General features: G+C 40.8%; 1 protein-coding gene across 5 annotated transcripts in view; it reads left to right on the top strand.

Moving 5' to 3' along the window:
• The first annotated feature begins 2,018 nt into the window (after positions 1-2,018).
• Positions 2,019-23,012, top strand: part of LOC124262206 (probable N-acetylgalactosaminyltransferase 8) — a 22,342-nt gene continuing 1,348 nt past the window's right edge. Inside the window, exons 1-3 of one of the 5 annotated variants that reach the window (XM_046696669.1) lie at positions 2,019-2,294; positions 12,413-12,718; positions 22,603-23,012. The exon at positions 22,603-23,012 is cut by the window's right edge and continues 1,348 nt beyond it. In XM_046696669.1, the coding sequence (XP_046552625.1) occupies positions 22,606-23,012 (407 nt within the window). In that variant the 5' untranslated portion in view covers positions 2,019-2,294; positions 12,413-12,718; positions 22,603-22,605. Of the gene's footprint in view, positions 2,295-8,839; positions 8,972-10,569; positions 10,581-12,412; positions 12,719-17,839; positions 17,961-22,602 lie in introns of those variants that run through there. The other 4 variants (XM_046696670.1, XM_046696671.1, XM_046696668.1 and 1 more) reach the window with 4 other exon arrangements.

Raw genomic sequence — 23,012 nt, forward strand, 5'->3', positions numbered from 1 at the left:
TAATTTATATTGACATCGAGCCGATCGTTCATCCCTGCGAAGTATCTTGCATAGTAGCATCAAGTACAGTCTTTTAGCGTCTCAAGTATGAGTTGAGTTGAGTTGGGCTTTACGTCACATCGCTATTATTCCAGCCATATAGTGACGAGAACAAGTCTGCATTAATAATCATTGTAGGTACAGAGTCAAAATGAGTTTTATTTCAAAAACGTATATTCATTACATTGTCATTTAAAGTATGAAGGAACCGGGGATTAAAACCACCGACCCTACAGACGCGTACCCATTCTGCCACAGAGGCAGTTCGCCGTCTTGAAGACGTCGTTACGTCAGTCATAATTGATAGATGAAACCATCGCTCCATAACATCCACATCGTTATCCTTCATCACTATTCGCCGTTGCTATATGGAAGCAACAATGCCTATGTGATGCTAAATTTTCATTCACTCACTCGCTCAACGCCATTCAGTTCGCTCATTCCTCACACAGCAAGCTGACGCGGGTTGTCATAGCCGACACACTGTTCAAAGACACGTATCAACGTAGTTAGAATTATTACGCTCTGATGAAATGCCAATTTAGCCAGTATTGCGGTTAATGCAACTGTTTTCTCTATGCAAATACCTCTTTATTGAAACAGTTAACCAGGATCGTGTTGCCAAGGATCTGTATTCCCTCGCCAGGGGAATATTTGGTCAATCGCCCTGGTCGTATGGTAAACCTAAGCATGCAAACAATTCGGGCGATGGAGCTGATGTCAGTATCAGCAGTGTAAGGCCGGTGTATTACAACATCATCACGGTAACCATCGACATCATCTACAGCGATATCACCAAGCGTCGAGACGATCTCTTGACCTTTCAGTGTTTAAACAGGATTGACCGCTAGTGTCCACTACCCGCTGACAACAGACCTGTGTATCTCTGTATCGTTGTTTGTTGTTTGATATATACAGTTGACACCTTTTAGTCTGGAAACCACGCTATCCGAAGATTTTATTATTACGGCCAGCGTGCGCAAAGGCATACTTCAGTAAAAATCAATTGTTAATACATTTTGTTTCTTTATATACTTTTATTTCAAATTTGTCTGCAAATTATTACAGTATACATGAGTGTTCATTTGATAAGTACATTTTTGTACTTATTTACTGTATGTTTTCTGAACGTGCAAATAATATCAAGAACATTTAATCATTTTACTGTTTGCTTGCAAAACGTTCTACCCATGTCACAGAAAATGTGAAGGATTCTTACATTAATCGTAGGTATGTTAACCATTCATATAGCGAAAGGTCCGGGTTCGATTCCCCAAATGGGTGCTTTCTATGTCGAGCAATGTCCATATGGCTATCTGTTTTCATATCATTTCAACCGAATTTCTGTTACTGTATATTCTTGATATTGTTTCTTATTTAAATCATAACATTATTAGATAGCATTAAAACAGTAACTAAATTACTGATGTCATACACTGAATTAATGATATCCCGAATTACATCAATTATATGTTTATCATGTAAATATATTCTTAATATGGACAGTGAGATTGATTAAAATTAGAAGCTACCTGAGACGATATTGGTTGGGATTGGTCATTTATGCTCGTCGTAAGAGGCGACTAACGGAAGAGGGTTGTCAGGTTCGTTAACCTGCTTGATACAAGTCATCGTATCTCAATTGAATATTCGATGCTCATTCCAGTCACTGGATTGTGTGATCCAGACTCGAGTATATCCAGATCGCCGTCATAAGAACTGAGTGCGGCGTAAAACTAATCTCACTCACTCACTCACTCACTCATAAGAACATTACTGAGAGGGGGTTAAACAAAAAACAAACAAAAGAAAAGTGCTGCAATAACTTCCCATACCCTCGCCGTTGTAGTATTAAACATTTCTAAATGCGGCGTAAAACATTACTCATACTCATCCTACTTAATGGAGCATCATCTTGATTCGACGGTATCGCCATGTGCAACACTGCCTTGATTCCACGGCGTTCCCCAGTCCTGGGATAACGGTGCTGGAGCCTCACATCCCCGCACACCACCGTGCTGTGACACTGGGTCCACAGCTCGCAATATGCAGCTCCCTCGCTCAATCATTACTGCCGTCAAACTGCTAGCGGTGTTGGTATAGCCGTCCATTTGTCCAGTATCCTGGCTGGGACTGAAGTGAGGGTGTACGACTTGGGGCACAGACCTACCGGTGCATGTTTGTAACGTTTCCAGGATCAGAAGCTAGTGGTTTAATTTAGGTCACTACACCAACTGATGCTCTTGAAGAATGATGTAAGTATAGATATATCTGGCACGAGATTATGTGTACGTTGTTTTGTCAGTGATTAATGAAACTATTGACTCGCTTAATATCTGTTAATGTTGTGATATCGGGCAAGGAATTATATCGGGAAAACCGTATGCTTCTGTTGGTTGACACCCATATCCATTATAAGGTAGATATATAATTTAGTTCACTAACAAGGACTGGGGGAAGATATGTGCCTGTTAAATTTCGTTTTTGTTAGGACGATCTGACATTAAGTTATGGCTTTATCTGTGCTGTATGTTTCTTCTGAGACGCTTTTGATACTGACCGGACACCAGTACCAGCTCGGTCCAGCTTGTACAACGTTGCTGCGAACAACGGCGGGGTGTGGGGGTGTAGGGGAGGGAGGGGGCGAGGGGGCTGAGTGTGCATTTTAGATGACGGTTACATCACTTGCCAACTATATATATTTAGTCCTATGAATACTTGCAGTTTATATCATCCTCGCAATTCCACAATGACCTGTTTCGCGGTGGGGTTAAGCTGACGTTAAATGTTTCTGTTTTATGACTCTAATGGCTCTGCTGACGTAATGCCAAGTTTGTAACGTTTTTAAGTATATCTGACTAATGTGAATCATTGCATGGTTGTTTGTTTGTTTGCGCAGCTGGAGGTAATTATGCACGGCAAACTCTCAAGTAATCATATTTTGGATCTATGTACTTTTTGTTAAACCGACATGCTTTTTGTCATAGTGATGAGGGATGTTGCATAAACAACACACTAGTGTTGTTCAGATTGACTCAAGATCATTGTTTCCAGATCGGCATGATACCATTATATGTTCTGAATGGCCTTGCTATTCACTTTCTTAAATTTCTTGTGTTAGCCAAATATGAGTGAGTATGGTTTTACGCCGCTTTCAAGCAATATCAAGGCAGAAGACATGAGAAATGGGTTTCACACAGTATACCCACGTGGGGAATCGAACCGGGTTCTTGGATGTTGCCACCGAACCCTTTTACCACTAAGCTACTAACAGCCACAGCCTTGCTAAACATGACCCCTGATATTTCAGACCCTGCTAATCTGAAAAGCCTGTTACGAACATCTACATATTTTTACATGAAGGATGATACTCTGTTCGAAATGTCCGTTGATATTAGAGCCAAAAAGTGTTATGTTGACATTAATTCTAACGGTACCGTCCGGATTAACAAGATTTCGCGAACACCTGGTGTCCTTACTGATTCCCTCTGCATTTATATAGTTTACTCCGCTATTTTGTGTGTAAGTGTATAATGGGTAATGTTACAGTGAGTGGGTTTATTTTTACGCAGCTTTCAGCAATATCCCAGCAATATCACGGCGGGGGAACATCGGAAATGGGCTTCACACATTGTACCCATGTGGGGAATCGAACCCGGTTCTTCGGCGTGACGAGCGAAAGATTTAACCACTGGGCTACCCCACCGCCCTGGGTAATGTTACAATGTGTGTAATGGTTGTATAATAGATAAGCAAGACTGGTTATTCTCTGGCGTTTTATGCATCACGGTGTCGAGATATAAATGAAACCACGATGTTTTCTGGGAGATTCCGGTTGATACACCTGCCTGTGTAAAATATCGCAACTTGCAATGTGCCGAGAAAACAATCAGAACATTCCGTGTTGCAAACGTCAAATTCCTCCGACCAAGAACACACATGTCAGATTGTTTTGACACACAACACACGTGTTGCACTGCACATGAAGCGTTTACCAATCAAATTATTTCAGCTTCAGGCTTCCGAATAGTTTCATTAAATTCTCCTGTAAATACAATTTTTAGCTATCGACTTTGCGGTATTTGTGCTTAGGTCAAGCCTCGGTTTGATATTTGCGATTTACATACAGCGTTTGTTTAAGACGTACACACAGTGTCTGATTGCAAGCCAGCGTGGACGGGCTGTTTGTCTTCCTGGATCCGAGAGGGAAGACACACATGAACCTGTATAAAACAGGTGGGACGTTGTGTTGAGGGGAAGCTGCAAATACTTGGCTCCCGGTCTTGTGGGTTCCACCATCATTACCACAAACGTTATTTTTTTCATAGAGATTCACACTGGGGGTGTTAGGTTTCGCCGCAGACAGTTTGCACGAGTTTGTTGTGCGGGGTTCGCGGAAACGCCCACTACCCTAATGAAAGCTGTGGGAAACAGACTGAAGCCCGGTTTACACAAGCCGACCCAGTACAGATGTGCAGTTGCATGTCTGATTGGTTCATTGGATTACATCTTTAGGTCGAGATTAAAAGAAACACATAAATTCACATGAATTCACGAAAATGCTGTATATTTAAATATACACTCGCTGGCATTTTACTTTTTTAACCAATCAGAACCTATTGTATTGGTGTCAATTTTAACACCTGGTCTTTTATGGTTGTCTTTACATTTAATACTTGTAACGGGTTGGCTGTGTTAAGAGCCATGGTGGCACAACCCTGGGAGGTATCTCCTGAGGGATTTGTACTTCGTTTACATCAAGCCGATAGTCGTATTCGATATGTCGGAAATACAAAATGTCTTCTTTAAAAGAGGTACAGGAAACGCTGTTTTGATTTATTTGCAAGTGGGGAGACAGAAATCATTGAAATGGTGTGCTATGCAAATTCTAATGGTATATGTGTTTTGACATTCTCATGGTATATGTGTTTTTGACATTCCAGTGGTATATGTGTTTTTAACATTCTCATGGTATATGTTTTTGACATTCTGATGGTATATGTGTTTTGACATTCTGATGGCTGGTGGTATGTGTATATGGTGTGTTTTGACATTCTGATGGTATATCTGTTTCTGATTGACATCTCTGATGGTATATGTGTTGACATTCTGATGGTATATGTGTTGACATTCTGATGGTATATGTGTTGACATTCTGATGGTATATCTGTTTTGACATTCTGATGGTATATGTGACATTCTGACATTCTGATGGTATATGTGTTTGACATTCTGATGGTATATGTGTTGACATTCTGATGGTATATGTGTTGACATTCTGATGGTATATGTGTTTTGACATTTGACATTCTGACATTCTGATGGTATATGGTGACATTCTATGGTATATGTGTTGACATTTGACATTCTGATGGTATATGTGTTGACATTCTGATGGTATATGTGTTTTGACATTCTGATGGTATATGTGTTGACATTCTGATGGTTGACATTCTATATGTGTTGACATTCTGATGGTATATGTGTTGACATTCTGATGGTATATGTGTTGACATTCTGATGGTATATGTGTTGACATTCTGATGGTATATGTGTTGACATTCTGATGGTATATGTGTTTTGACATTCTGATGGTATATGTGTTGACATTCTGATGGTATATGTGTTTTGACATTCTGATGGTATATGTTTGACATTCTGATGGTATATGTGTATATGTTTTGACATTCTGATGGTATATGTGTTGACATTCTGATGGTATATGTATGTGTTGACATTCTGATGGTATATGTGTTGACATTCTGATGGTATATGTGTTTTGACATTCTGATGGTATATGTGTTTTGACATTCTGATGGTATATGTGTTGACATTCTGATGGTATATGTGTTGACATTCTGATGGTATATGTGTTGACATTCTGATGGTATATGTGTTTTGACATTCTGATGGTATATGACATTCTGATGGTATATGTGTTTTGACATTCTGATGGTATATGTGTTTTTGACATTTGACATTCTGATGGTATATGTGTTGACATTCTGATGGTATATGTGTTGACATTCTGATGGTATATGTGTTGACATTCTGATGGTATATGTGTTGACATTCTGATGGTATATGTGTTTTGACATTCTATGTGTTTTGACATTCTGATGGTATATGTGTTGACATTCTGATGGTATATGTGTGTTGACATTCTGATGATATATGTGTTGACATTCTGATGGTATATGTGTTGACATTCTGATGGCATATGTGTTGACATTCTGATGATATATGCTGGGTTGTTTTTCACTTATGGTATATGTGTTTCTGACATTCTCATGGTATATTTATTGACATCCTGGTGGAATATATATGTTGAAGGTGTGAACGATGTTCATATTCTCAACGTAAACTCGTTATTACAGGTGAATGTACGTTCACCCAACAACAAAACCACACACCAGATGTGCCAATCATTGGATCCAGAAAACAACAACATGGCTCCATTAATGTGACATTAATGTGAGATGTGCAGAGTCTAAGATTAATCCTCAAGAGGGATACTTCAGGTTATCTGTGTTTGAATCAGGCCATCAGCCATAAACCAAACCATGGCCTTAGAAGAGACAGTTACGGAGAGAATTACCGACAATCTAAGTAACAAACCGTACTTGGCCGGTCCGTGATTGAGTGGGGAGCACTGGACTCGCTGTGACGCTGTGCGGGTCAGTTGACGGGGTCGTTTCAAAAACAAGGCTTGACACTAACGGGAGTAAAAGATTTAATACCCGATAACATTGGTATCAAATCACCAACTTTATCGGTGGTTTTGTTTGGTAGGAATTGCTTTAACCGGGCTGGGGCAGACGAGGGCAGTCGTGGTCAATCTAAGGCAGTGTAGGGATAAAGGTATGAGCTGGGTTACAGGTTGTGTGGTCGTACGAGTTGGTACATAGAAGACTGGCATAACGGGTCAGAGATGATCGGTTAATTAGGAGGCATTCAGATCTAGAGATTTACGTCGATGAGTTGAATGACTTGCTATCAGTGTAATGTTGGTGGTCTGTGTAGGCTGTGTAGGGAAATGCCGCCGTTGTTACCAGCTTGGGGGGATGTTGAGACAGGTCGGTGTCACACGGTCAGGTTCTACTGGAAAGACATGACTCTCATAAACCACAACTACAGCTACGATACTAGTATAGTTAACATTGACCATCCACCTCACTATCAATCCTAGCCCTCTCTGACTCACTCACTCACGCACGAACGCACGCACGCACGCAATCACGTCATCACTCACTCACTCAAAGAAGTTCTTATCCATACATTTGTCAACACTGTACTTCCTAACTTCTAAACCCTCACTCACTCACTCACTCACACTCACACTCACTCACTCACTCACTCACTCACTCACTCACTCACTCACACTCACTCACTCACTCACTCACACTCACTCCACTCACTCACTCACTCACACTCACTCACTCACTCACTCACTCTCTCACTCACACTCATCCACTCACACTCACTCACTCACTCACACACTGTCTCACACTCACTCACTCACTGTCACACACTCACCCACTCACTCACCCACTCACTCAGTGGACACAGAACAGAGGCTGGGTCCAACATGAATCATCAGACGCCATGATTGTGCTGTAATTAACCCAAATAACAATGACATGGCAATAGTAATGACTCTGTAATTGTGTGTACATGCGTGCTCCCAGCTCGTCAGCGACATCTTCCACCATCACCCACCGCCTGACAGAGAGTCCCGCATCATCAGATGCCTTTGTCTACATCGTCCTACCACGCAGTGACATTCACACTGAATAAGCCATGTTTACTTTATATTAGAAAAAGAAAATTCTGTTTTTAAATGTGTGTCTGTGAGTTCCGAATAAACAGAACCCCAACACAATTGAAATCCTTGAAATTCAGTCGCACCCTCGTGAAGATTCAGGTGGATCAAACTTGTTGGATCGTCGCTCTGGCGGCTCAGTGAAGCCCTGTAGACACCATCCCGACCTGTTCTCTGCGTGATCGTGTTATAGATGTTTAATGTCATCCTTTAGCTAACATTAACGTTTGGCCGATTTCGAAAAAAAAATTTGTTTAGACTATATTCATAAAATACAATTGGGTTGCATATTTATCGCCTTATTCAAGCAGTCAATACATCGGAGTAAATCGTTAATCGACTGGGCCACGTTGATCGCAAGTTAGAATTTCAGTCAGTGAACTACACTAACAACACACTGTAAGCATTAACCCTTATATTGGTTGACTCCATGAAGGACGGAGGGGTAGCCTAGTGGTTAACGCGTTCGTTCGTCACGCCGAAGACCCGGGTTCGATTCCCCACATGGGTACAATATGTGTGAAGCCCATTTCTGGTTTCCCCCTCCTTGATATTGCTGGAATATTGCTAAAAGCGGAGTAAAACCCAACTCACTCACTCACTGAATCCATAAACGGTAATTACGCCCAATTACCGGGTAAAGAAAGGTATACACCCACGTGTGATGTGGCCCAACACGATGGCTACAGCATTGTTAGTGTTAATATGTGAAGAACCGGTCCCCAGTTTCCCTAACTGACGTTAATAATCAGCATATATAACTATAGCCACTTTTCAAAATATTTTATAAAGCTATTAGTCATTATAAGCAATGCTCAATCGTTAAGGTGTGTCCGGGTAACAGCTGCCACTGTGACGATTATTTTTCGAGATTGAGCAACGTTACCAGTGTGAAATAGTATATACAAAGGACATATAGCATTATAGCATCGGTAACATGCTGCATGGCTCCCTGAACAAACACTCCGCAATGGATACTTTTCGTTATTGAATATTTAATTAACCACTCACGGAGAGGTTGACATAACGACTGCCGGTCAGGTTGACAGAGACAGCATCCTGGCCACTTCAGCTTCGACATCCAGGTTTAACAGGACTGAACATAACGAGGTAATTGTACCAATTAACGTTACTACCGTTAGATATTCACAAGTGTTAAAGGCACAATTTCACACATTTTCGGCCTATATTATATATATCGGGGCATATGCACTCACTTTAGGCTGCAAGGGAGTTGTAGAAAGAGCACTCCAAGGGTATAGCTTGAAATAATGTTCGCCTGGTAGAGGGCGCGAGAGTCGATTTAATTCAACGTTGCATTAATTCATTCGAACTATTTGAATCTCATTATATATGACTTATTAACATTGTAATCTAAATGCGTATTTTTTTATTATTTCATTATAATTATAAATCATTAATTTTTTATTATATGGTAGCTTTTAAGAAAGATGCGGTGTGAAATAGTGCCTTTAAGGCTTTGATGACGTGACGTCCTTCTGTCAAAACGTAGCGGTTCTGTCAGTTTTCATCAATCCTTTTTTGTAATTTATTTGCATATTTTAGTGTCTCTAAAGTATCACAAAATACAAAAGTTGGATAGCATGACGTCGGGAGTGGAACTAAAGTTGACGTTAATAAATATTCTCAGATTCATCATCATGGCAGTGAGTTTCAGCATTCGACTACAGTGGTTTACACTTTCGTGGCCGTTTAATGTTAGCGTGCCCTCGTGAGTGATGAAACCTTGTAATTACTAATTATGTACCGTTTTGCGATGGTATCCTGTTTCATCTTTAACGTTGCATAAAAACGCTTCAAAAGGTTTGATACGGGCCCTGTCTGAAAATGCCACATGCAAAACGTGGACGTTGTAAATGTTAGCTGCCAGTCCATATCCGCCGTTTACTGGCGAACTCCAGCATCAGTTACTTAATCACCCAAAGGAACCTTTCACGTGGTTTTGCAACCTTGTTTGAATTCCCCTGGTCGATCACATAAAATTGATAAAATCTCATGAATATTCAGAAAAGATGAACGACAGTGAGGCAATGTGTTTTTATGTTATATTTGTAATCAGCATCGTTTCATGAAGTAAATACCGACAGCGCGAATGACATTCGACTCATGGCGATAAAATGGCAAACGCTTAACGTGCAATACAGAACAAACTTAATGGATAAATACTTCTTTTATTCGTGAGTGCGACGTTTCGATACAGATTCATGTACCATTGTAGAGAACGGTACAAGAATCCGTATCGAAACGTCGCACTCACGAATAAAAGAAGTTGTTATACATAAGGTTTGTTCTATATTGTACTTCCCAACTTCTAATATGCCACTGAAAGAAGTAATGCTTAACGTGCTTCGGAGACACTTTGTGTAGTTTTACTCAGTTTACAAACCCGTGAAGATCCGGGTTAGAATATTGATCTTCAGTAACCCATGCTTGTCGTAAGAGGCGACTAACGGGATCGTGTGGTCAGGCTTGCTGACTTGGTTGACACATGTCATCGGTTCCCAATTGCGCAGATCGATGCTCATACTGTTGATCACTGGATTGTCTGGTTCAGACTCGATATTTACAGACCGCCGCCATATAGCTGGAATATTGCTGGGTGCGGCGTAAAACTAAACTCACTCACTCACTCAGTGTCTAACTCACGATATCACTCAACGTCTCACTCTCGAGGTTGTGTAGTGACGTGAAGAAAAATGTTGTGATTGGGTGGAGAAGTAAAGAAAAGACAACCCGAACGAAATTCCCTGAGCAGAGTTGTTTCCCTTGAGCATGCCAGAAACCAAAGATCCTGGGGTCGAATCCCGTTTCTTCCCTATTAGGTTTCAAGTCCGTGTTCGTGGCTTTTACTAAAGTTTTAAAGTGTGACCTGTATCACTTCGAGCTGTCCTCCAACATCAAACTCACCAGCCGTGATGTAACTAGGGTCCTATTGATGCGCCGTTAGATTCATCTCACTCGCTCGTACACACTGGGTTATTGCCTTCACTGCGCTTCAAACACACAGCGCGTAATACTTCCTCGTAACAATAACATAACAACAGCCTAACACCACAATTATCACCGACCTACCAACCTCTGATGCATCACATGTCGCGAAGCTGCTGTGTCTGTCTGAAGCTTGGCTTGGCTGCGTGCATACTTCGTTTGGATTGACTTTAAGTGCCTCGCGCACTTTTTAAACCTCTGGTATTTGAAAGCAACTATTAATAACATAAGTCAACATTGGTTTTACACGACATCTGGGACTTCTAACATAAGGTGTGTCTCAGAATTCACTCAAAGCCATTTGTTCTGATCCTCGATGAGGTAATGTTTTGGTCCTCTTATTGGCGATAAAACTTCAATGCATAGAAAAATGTTATAACGATCTTGGACATTGTGTTTTATTTTTCGGTTATCCGAGTTGAACTGATGGAATGATTCATGAAATTGTTAATGTTGAATAATAACCAAGAATATTGGAACAGAGTGTTCGCTAACCATTTATTTAGTTACTATAATTACAATACATTATCCTCGGCACAACTGTTTTAATCACGATTATACAGAACGCGAAATAAATAGTTATAATTACGTTATTTATATACAAGTCGTGCCGTGACCAGTTTTCGTTCGGAATGCATACACCGATTATGTACCACGTTCATGCTATCGTTAAGTGTCGTGTGTCGCCCCTCTATAGTTCCTCCTCAACTGAGTGATACAACATCGGGGAACACCTGGGGTTGATAATGACATACTGTGATTTATGCACATAATCTGCAACGAGTCTCCCTGGTATGTTCGGTGGAATATGGTTCTGGGTGTAATAGGGAATGGTTATTTTCTGGAGTCGGTAGTTTGGGTTTTTTTGTTTTGGGTTTTTCTTGGTTTTGGTTTTGTTTGTTTTTGGTTTTGGTTGGTTGGGGTTTTTTTTGTATTTTTGTTTTGTTTTGTCTTGTGTTTTTTGCTTTGCTTTGTTTTGTTTAGTTTGTTTGTTTTGTTTTTGGTTGTTCTTTTGGTTTCTGGTTTTGTTTTGTTTGTTTGAGGTTGGGGGGTTGTTGTTGTTTTTTAAAATATTGTTTTTTGGGGGGGCGGATATTTTCATATCATATGCTATATCAAGTTTAAACAATAATTATCTCCGATGCCGACTCTTTCGTTTAATGGATTGCTTGAACTTGGTTCAAATTGATTCTGTCGTCTGCGTATCGTAAGTAGCGTGGCATTGGTCACGAGTGCAACTTGCCTCAAAACACTCATCCATTCATACAACTTTAGCACCAGTGGAAATGAAGTGTTGTGTCGTCTACACCATCAACCGTGTTGTCAAATACATCGCCTACACAGTCCCACGTTCCGTATCAGATTCATCAAATGTCGTCTGCTCCTTCCCCCAAAGTGTCGTCTGCTTTGCAGTGCATCCTCCTCCACATTTTCCCATCACGCGACTCGACACAAATGAACGTGCATGGGATAATTATGAATTTCCAGTGCGTTAAAGCTAAAGAGATGTTTCCTGCTAAACAGCTGTTTTCTCCCTTGCAGCTTTGAATAATCTACATGCAAGGCGGCAGGAGTGCGTCACAATCTGTCTCAGTGCAGTGAAGGTGTAACGACTGGCAGGTTGTGATCTGTTCTCTGTGCTGATACCCAGCGCTGTAGGAGGACTGAATCACCTTGCCGAGAGCTTCAGAATGTACCCTGGGCATGCACGAGGGAGATGAACTCGGCCCATCATATCTGAACGAATCAACGGGCAAGTGATAGTGGAACGACCAGAGCCCTGGAGCGTAGTGATTCAAGAGAGATACAGATTTACCATGACAGCAAAACAACGTTGATACCACCGAGGTAGGTGTCTTATTAGATACGTTTTCAATAAAAAGTATTGCATCATAGAAGATAATATATATATTGAAAATGTAGCCATTCGATTTAAATGTTACTCCACTAATTCATAAATATGTCGATAAAATATTTCTCCTAAATAGCCTATCACTCTCTCTATCCACATCGGACATTTTGCTCACAAAGGTAAATATGTACTTCTGTATTAAGTTGTGGATATGCCACATGTAGGTTTACTTTGCAATCAATGCGTTTGACGTTAGGTTTACTTTGCAATCAATGCGTTTGACGTTGGCGTTCCTTTTGTCAACATTGTACATGTGTATATGGTTTACAATGCGTTTGACGTTGGTGTTCCAGTTGTTAACATTGTGTATATAGTTTACAATGCGTTTGACGTTGGTGTTCCAGTTGTCAACATTGTGTATATGGTTTACAATGCGTTCGACGTTGGTGTTTCACTTGCATTCCTTTGGTTTACACTTTTGTTAACATTATGAATGAGGCATCCTTATTTCAATATCACACAATGTCATCACCAAATGTTCATCAGTTACACCACAAGCATGTGATACAGGTCGCTATTGTTGACGTTGACTGACGGGCAGTTTTATTGATGAAGCAGTCGCATGCTGTGACTCTCCTATCACTCCAGGTTCAGTGTCACCCTCGGGCTATGTAGGAGTGCACCAGAGCCTCTCAGACTCCCAAAGTCTGAATCTAGTCTTGAGGGAAGTACCCCATCCTTTGTCAATTACTTATTAACGGTTTTATGTCAGACAATAAAATGTACAATTAATAGGAATATTTATAGTGTTAATCGTCTGTGATTGATTTCAGTGTAGTTTAAGAGACGTGAGTCGTTTAATGAGTTAGTTTGACTGTTCGTCGTGAAAAGGCTAAGTTTACAGTGCACGTAATATTTGACAATGGAGATTGACACAGAACGTTGCATTTCCCTGATGTTTGTGCTACCCGTTCCCATAGTAACATATATTGCAGAATTAGTTCGCATTTACAGGGAAGTAACCCGCTAACTGGACTCGGAAGATGTTCTTCTCATTATGGAGTGTAGTGCATCGAAATTCACTGCTTTAAAGCCACCTGAACCATTCTATCTTCATAAGGTAGCCATGTTAAAACATTTGTCATTTCTGACAAATTGTCGAGAAGACAGATATGTAAATGTCTCCATGATTACATCATTTGAAGCCAAAACCAGACAGTAAACATGAATCAAAAAAGTTTTGCATTAGTTTGTTATGTGGGAAAGTGGTATATAAAGTTAGAGGTGTCAAGCGTTTTGACAGAAACGGTTCATTTCTGTGAAACCAGAAAGGTCAAGTAAATACTTTAAGTTTTTGAAAATCCACATTATGTTAATTCCACTTAGAAAGTCCTTCCTTCTTCTTAACGAGGATGTGTATTATTTGAGATAGAGATTGCGTTGTTCTTTTGCTTGGCCCGCCAATATATACCCCCTACACAGGTTTCCTGTGCAGCTTTGGAATCAAGTACTTAAGATGAATGAACATGAGTGGAGGTTTATTTCCTCCTTAGTTTTGTTTTTTTTTAAAGATTTCTTCCTCATTTAACATACTGGCCTTATGTGACATTATTCAATATTGTCATTATTTCATGTATATAAAGTTCTTTGATAAAAGAATCCATGTAGCACATATAATACTTTAAGTTGCTATTTGGCCTTATCAGTGTGAACAGCTACAAAACATTCATGTAGGGCATTTCGGATGACAGCTGCTTTGGAAAAAACGAGTTCTCATTTTTTACACAAACCGAATGTTTTCTGCAGACGTCTACAATAATGTTACATTTTCAAAACAAATAGTTTTTTTCAACGACCATTACATATATCCACATTCTGACCTCAAGACTGCATTAAAACTATGGCTAGCTTAGCCCCATCCTGGTCCCAGAACAGGAAGTTGAACACACCAATCTCAGTTCCGCACAAGATGTCAGCTATTCGAACATATCTGGAGTCCCATTTAGCATAAGAATGTGTTCACGAATAACAGCAATAAACATTGAAGACATTCTCAGTTTGACATACTGAATGGATGAACATTCGAAAATATAAACATACAACGTGACATCTTCCAGCTGATTCAATCTAGTCGTGATCTACGATCGGCTGATTCTGCTTCTGTACAGTAGAAACTGGAACTGGTCCGTCATCTCCAGGCATATAATAATAAAACACATTTTTCATATTTTGAATTGACAGCTTCACAATTGCCCCTGCGTTGTATCTGCATCTGATCCATGAGGAGAAATTTCTATGTGTCAAGAAATGTTATCATAAGACCAAAAGTTTGATTATTCAAAATCGATACCATTCACGTGCAACCGTGGAGCATAGATCAATACTGAACACGTACAGTGTGAGGATTGAGTTGGTTTTTGTTCTGAATGGTTATCTCGATCGCTTCCATGAGTGATTCCCGTTTTCTGTGCGTGTTATATGGGTCTAAATACACGTCCAATTCATTACATTTCAATCCTACACAAAGCATCTACAAATGAGGGTTGAGTCAGACCAGCGTCTACTCCCAGCGATCCAGACCGATGCTCAGCGCCGAATGTGATTCCTGTCTGAACTTTGTGCGCGCAGATACACAATAGTCGCTACTTGTATAATTAAATGACTACTTGTCCAAAATAGTATTCTTTGACGGCAGGTTTATTGACTTTGGCTCACAAGATGGTCAATCGACAATGTGCAGTGATATCTGGCTGCAGTCTGTGACATATTATATTCCGAGTACTGAGACAACCCTCGTAACAGTCCATGAGTGAGTGAGTGAGTGAGTTTAGTTTTACGCCGCACTCAGCAATATTCCAGCTATATGGCGGCGGTCTGTGAATAATCGAGTCTGACCAGACAATCCAGTGATCAACAGCATGAACATCGATCTGCGCAAGTGGGAACCGATGACATGTCTTAACCAAGACAGCGAGCCTGACCACCCGATCACGTTAGTCGCCTCTTACGACAAGCATGGGCTACTGAAGATCAATATTCTAACCCGGACCTTCACGGGTCGTAACAGTCCATGAGTTCTAAGGGGACAACTGCTTGATGCCGACGTGGCACTATATGTAGTGTGACTGATACAGCCACTGTACAAGCACCGGGGTAGTAGCTTAGTGGTTAAAGCGTTCGCTCGTCACACCGAAGACCCGGTTCAATTGCCCACATGGGTACAATGTGTGAAACCCAATTATGGTGTCACCCGCAGTGATATTGCTGTAATATTGCTAAAACGGCTTAAAACTAACCTCACTCACTCACTCACTCACTCACTACAAGCACCACTCTGTGGTCCTGTGGATAGAGCGTCTTCTTGGAGAGCGGAAGGTCGCTGGTTCGATCCCAAGTTGTGTCGTTTCAAAAAACGTTAAAATATCAGTACTTGACTTGGTGTGTTCCTTCCTTACGCTGAGCAATACAGGGATGAAACAGGAACTGTCGTCATGGAGACTGGATACTGAGTCTGGGTTGCGCATCCATGTTGGGTCAGCACCATGAGACCGACATTAGTTGGGAGAAATACAAGGAGACACACAGACATACACTCACACACACTCCAACTACGCTGGACTTCCTCGTCACCTTTTCTCGGTGACATCACAGCCTTTACTGATATTGTCTCCATATCAACATAGGAGACGGACATTTGTGTTGTTGTTGCATACCCATTGGACTCAAAGTGAGTGAGTGAGTTGGGTTTTACACCACTATTAGCAATATTCCACCAATATCACGGCGGGGACACCAGAAATGGGCTTCACACATTGTACCATGTGGGGAATCGAACCCGGGTCTTCGGCGTGACGAGCCAACGCTTTAACCACTAGGCTACCCCACCGCCCCCATCGGACTCAAAGCAAAGATATGTATATGTGGGCAAATGAGTCCGAATTATTTATCAAATTAACAATAGAATAAAATACACTCGATAGGTTTGGATACATAAAGCCTGATCTTGCAAATTTAAATGAAAATGTCTGAATAACAAAATATATATACATGCTTGTTAATGGTAAATATGCAAGAGATAAACATGCTTATTAGACATCAATATATGTGCGAGACAACACGCTTGTGAACGGTTAATATAAACAACATATGTGCATGTTTGTTAGTGGTAAATATTCACTCGAGATACATATGTTTGTTAACGGTAAATACACGCGACATATACACGCTTGTCATCATATTCCCGAGATATACATGCCCATTTACTGGCTCATACATAAAGGTATGAAAGTATAATATTCTTAATAACATATGTTATCGCAGCTCACAGCTAAATGTAATGACGTCATTGTGCAATGACGTCACTGGCTATAGCACCTTTCGTCACATATGATCTGTTTCTTTTGTCCGATCTTGCTCTCTCTCATGTTCGTATGTTAGTTGCTGTGTTCTGAGTATAAAAATGAACAAACTGTGTAGCTTAATCTTGGGGAAAAAAACTAATAGTTTATGTTTCTGATAGTCATGCATTATTTCAGCGTTGCATTTCTAAAAAAAACTCATAAAATTAGCATAACGCAATATGCGGAGTCACGTCGCCGTTACATTTTATCTACGAATTTAATGTTTGACGGGATGACTATTTTATTCAAAAACTCTGAGAAAAAATAACGTTGTACAGTGGAAAGATTGATATTCAGCTGTCACATGTATTTTTTCTCGCTGCATATTGAAACGAGTATTATGTTATTATATATTGAAATATTAATACATGCTTAATGGGACTTCGTGGAAACTCGACGCCGCAAGAACAGGTGTTTTAGAGATTAATGCCGTTTTGATACAATCGCCATATATTAACGTCGTAGTTAATACAAACGGCTCGCAGTATCAAATAATCAGGTTGAGGCTGGCAGGTTTTAATACACATTAAAATTGGAAAATACACAAACTAAAATGTCAAACGGCTGGAATTTACCTAAATGTAGTCACGCTGCATGTGCGAGTCTGACGGGAGTGTGATGTAATTAAACGTAATCATGTCACGTCTGTCCCTTCCAACAAGGTCAGGGTCACCTGATGAGACACGTGACCTTGCCTGCGTTTATAACATGTATCCAGATAGGCAAGCGTTAAATCGAAGAAAGAGACTGAGAGAGAAAGGAAGAAAAGAGAGACAGAGAACAAAGACGAACAAATATATTGATGGCACATGAAAGAATACAGTTTCACAATATCAAGGTATTAATTGTCAATATATTTATGAAGTTGAATTGATAGTTATTTATAGTTCTACACCTCAGTTCAAGAACCTTAATTGTCTGGCATGGACTGGTTGACGCAGTAAATTAATTTGATTTTACAGGTTCTACAAATTACATTATTACACTAATTTTGGCTGTCTTTCTGTGTACATACGACCATCTAAATATAAACTTTAACGTGTTGCGCCCAGATTTGATTATCATCACTACGTATCCCAGACTGGTCCTGACACACAGACACGGACAGCAGCATGACTCCGATAAGAGATACGTTGGAGGAGATGATTTAATTCTCGTTAGTTATCGCAGAAACTTGTGTTACTCTCGGACAGTATTGATTGTCATGTTATTATGTAAATTCGGACGAGTTGGGATTATGTTAGAAAGTATCTATTGACAAACGTAATCACTATTGACAACTGTAATCACTATTGAGACAGGAGTGGTGTGAGCCGGCATCCTTGCCGCAGACCAGCTAGACCCCGGGTTATTCAGTTAGACCCTATCGCAGCAGCCACCAGATGATGAATACATCATTACCTCGCATTCAGTGGCAGTGACACAGCACTGTTTAACAGTATGTAGATTGTGTACGCTAACGTCAATGTCAACGGCGGCGTCAAATGCATCGTTGCTTTCTCTTCGCAGCCAGACCGTCGATGATCGGAAGATGTAATCAAGTCTTAATCTAAACCGATTACGTATAATCGATTATACACACACAGGGCCACTTGAGGGGAACTGTAGTTGATTTATGGTGTTTTCATGCCTAGCAGCAAAAATGGTCTCAATCAAAAAGCGATCACGCAGGTATTTCGATTCTCTGCAGTATATTTTCATGTATGGAGTAATTGAAATCTAGTGTTAGATTCCCCATTTTAATCAAGATGTTATGTTGGTCCCGACCATGGCAGCAGTGTTGCATTGTGACCATACACAAGGTCTGGGTTCGATACCCAATAAAATTGCGTGCAATACAAATATACCCGAAGGGGAATAAACATGTATACGAGGCAAACTATATTTGGAAGAAGGTTTGATAACTTTTGTATTCAACTAATTTGCAAAAGCAATGTTATTGAAAACTCTGAATGCCGGGGGCGGTAGCGTAGGCTGGTGGTAAAGGCGTTTACTCGTCACGCCGAATACCTGGGTTCGATTCCCTACGTGGATAATGTGTCAAGCCCATTAATGGTGTCCCCCGCCGTGATATTGCTGCAATATATCTAAAAGCGGCGTTTAACTAAATTCACTCACTCACGGAATGTCGGATTGTGAAGACCCCGTGATTTCCAGTGAAGCCCGCAAGGGCCAATTAGATACTATTACACTATTACTTAGTGTTACGATTCCCTGAGAGGTTCGCAGACTCGATCATATCGTTGCATATCTGTGTTAAAGAACAGCGACGTTCGGGGTATGCTTAGTGGTTCAAAAGCGTTTGTACCTCGTCACGGTTCGAAGGTATTTCCAATTCGGTCTCGACAGCTGCTGGTAAACCCTTTTAGTCTCATTGATACTCTAGGACTAATGACGGCTTTATCATCTTCATTTCAAGCCTCGATTGCCGTTCACTACGTGTATATCGGGACTGGAAGTGGTTATTGCTCGTCACGGCGAAACGGCCTAAAGCCCATTTCCGCCGTGATATTACTGGAATATTGCTAAACCCAATTCACTCACTCACTACTTGTGTGTTTACGTGTCAAAGGATTTTTCGCATCAGTTGTACCGGTGTCGATGTGCTTCACATAATTAGATCACCAGCTTGTCCGGTTGCTCGTACCGAACAAAGATCTACTTTCGATTCCCAAACAGGGTCATTTGTGTGAGCCTTGTCTTACTGCACTCCATCAGTTTGTGCATGGCTCACACATCCTATGCTCGATCGACGAATGTAGCTGATGCGCAAAGAGCAAACTATCATTTGATGATAGATGCCACTGGCTGCTGTTATGATTTAATATCTGCTTACATTCTACTAGATACGACCCGTGAAGATCCGGGTTAGAATTGGTCTTCAGCAACCCATGTTTGTCGTAAGAGGCGACTAACGGTATCGGGTGGTCAGGCTCGCTGACTTGGTTAACACATGTCATCGTATCCCAGTTGCGTAGATCGATGCTTATGCTGTCTAGTCCAGACTCGATTATTTACAGACCGCCGCCGGAATATTGGTGAGTGCGGAGTAAAACTAAACTCACTCACTCACTCGCTCTACTTGATACAATTGGCAGTTGTGTGCATAGATTACATGAATTACCGACCTTGGGTTCAAACAGATGAACGCCCTCCATCATTTAAATTTTACAAGTGGGAAGGTATTACCCCGGCGTCAACTTCACTCACTCACCCACCATGCCTGTACATACTGCCGCTTGTCATCCGGTTCAGCTTTAATATTGCAGATGTTACAGAACGTCTTCGAGCAATACCGACGGCCTACAGAATCAATATTCCTGACAATGTTCTTCCCTATTTGCACACACCAGTTATTGCCTACTTCTTATTCTGTCTCTCTCTCTCTCGCTCTCTCTGTGTGTGTGTGTGTGTGTGTGTGTGTGTGTGTGTGTGTGTGTGTGTGTGTGTGTGTGTGTGTGTGTAACACGTGGTTGAAAACCGCGTTGAAACCTCCTGGATTAATAAATAGCACGGTAGTGTGAGCCCCGGTTTGAGATCCAAGATGTATGACTTATGACTGCTGTCAAGCACACTCACCTCCTCCCGGTGTGAGCTTTCTTATTACATTGAGTATATGGAGTCGTCGATCAAATCCAGATTCAAATATTCCCATCTTAGAAACCGAAATTTATGGAAGTCTCGTAAAGGGTTTTTATGAGAACCTTGCGAACCAATGAAGAGTCGCAGTTCTATTGATGATCATGACATGATCGAAGTGTTCGCTCTCCAGTATCCGAGAACTGTTTGACTTTATTACCGTGCAGTGTTTGACTTACTGTTTCTCAAGGTCGCGGGACCCTAATATGAGGTTTATGTGTTTATCTGTAGTTAGCGGACGGGGTGACCCTTCATCCGCACGCATCTACACGATAAACTAGTTATGTAATACTGCCTCTGTAACTACACACGGTGTGTCTGTACTGTGGTATATTGATTGCTCATATATTTTCCCACTTTATGGTCCCTTAAAAGTGATATTGATCTTATTTGGCGGATATTAACTTTTTGCAATAAGTCATGTGTTTGCTCACGTATCAAATCAATCATTTTCTACAGTATTATTTCTTCTGTATTGGGCTCAGCCAGTGTTGGGATGTAGACATACTGAGTTCATAATGGTTACATTAATTAATCGGAAACTTCTTATTATGTAAAACAAATATAGGAACATAACTGCCATTAACGGTTAATCCATACAAATGAGATAAATAAATACAGGTTAAGTGTTCTTTTTTTCAAGTTATTTCTAAACCGTATATCTCGTTACCATGCATGCAAAACAATTCATTCACACAAAAAGGAATGTTTATTTTTCAGGAATATCATGGTAATTCCGGCTTACCATCATGAGCCCTAGCAAGGGACACGCAGCGCTCATTCACTTGGGACAGATAATATCATTAATACGCATTTCCCATTGTCGAGCAGGTTATTCACCAGGCTCGCTGACTTGGTTGACATGTCCTCGTATCCCAATTGCGTAGATTGATGTTCATGCTGTTGATCACTGGATTGTCTGGTCCAGACTCGATGATTTACAGACCGCCGCCATATAGCTTGAATATTGCTGAGTGCTCTCACTCACTCACTCACTCACTCACTTACTATTCTGTACAGCGAAAACAACGCTAATGACAAACACGCGTATAACGATTAATATGACGAACTGCGTATAACGAGCTATGGTTATTACGACCTAAAGGGGCGGTGGGGTAGCCTAGTGGTTAAAGCGTTGGCTCGTCACGCCGAAGCCCCGGGTTCGAGTCCCCACATGGGCACAATGTGTGAAGCCCATTTCTGGTGTCCCCCGCCGTGATGTTGCTGGAATATTGCTAAAAGCGGCGTAAAACCAAACTCAGTCAGTCAGTCAGTATTACGACCTAAAAGTAGTACATTGTAATCATTTTGAAATCGTAAGAACCGTATCTGATAGTGTTACTCATTGACATTAAGAGAAAATAAAGAAAACGAGTATGAAACGTCAATGTCTTACCCTACAGAGACACTTAACTGACTTCACAATGTCAACAATGCCCTGGAAAATGGATGACAGATCGTACTCATCAATGAAGAACTGTGAAATGGCGCTACCCAGAGAAGTCTCAAAGACGACCCTGTTGCACGTTTCCAATTCAACACTAGTGGAATGAAGAGTTTTTATTCATTAAAATCTGCTTATTTAATCACTTATGAAAATGTCAGGACAATCAGCAGTGAGAGCCACCTAAAAGGATATATGGAAATATCGGAATGCTTCTATATATATCTGGACTGTACTATACATTTTCTGTCTTATCGTGAAGAACTGTGACGTCATCAGTCTTATCGGGAAGCAGCTATGTCAAAATATATAATAAAACTCTAAATAACAAGCTCTGTTGTTCTATTTATATTTTATTACTGTATTGATTTAATTCAATTGACTTCTTGTGTTTCAGATAATGGCGAAGCCAGGCTGCTGGGTGTTACCGTTCTTGAAGCGCACGTGCCGAGCCTGCAGGCGCCATCTCCTGGCCTGGTTGATAGGAATCGTCCTGTTGTACTCCATCTTCTTTGTGTCGCAGTATGTTGTGCTGAACAACAGCGTCGTCAAGACGCTACGTTCCTATGACGTCATATCCCGGGATTCTGACGTCATACTAAAAGCTTACGCCCGTCCGGACGAACAGCCTACGTGGGGAAATATTTCAGGATTAAGGGACGAAATCAAACCGTTATTGAAACAATATACACTATCACTAAAGAAAAGAGGTGCGCCTGAAATGCTCAACGTTCCATGGAACGGCCCGGAAATTGACTTCCAGAGTGATGCTTGTGGAAATATGAAGCCAATAAACACAAGTTCCAA

The sequence above is a fragment of the Haliotis rubra genome, unplaced genomic scaffold (genome assembly GCF_003918875.1).
Source record: "Haliotis rubra isolate DU_JTF1 unplaced genomic scaffold, ASM391887v1 Scf827, whole genome shotgun sequence".
Taxonomy (NCBI): Eukaryota; Metazoa; Mollusca; class Gastropoda; order Lepetellida; family Haliotidae; genus Haliotis; species Haliotis rubra.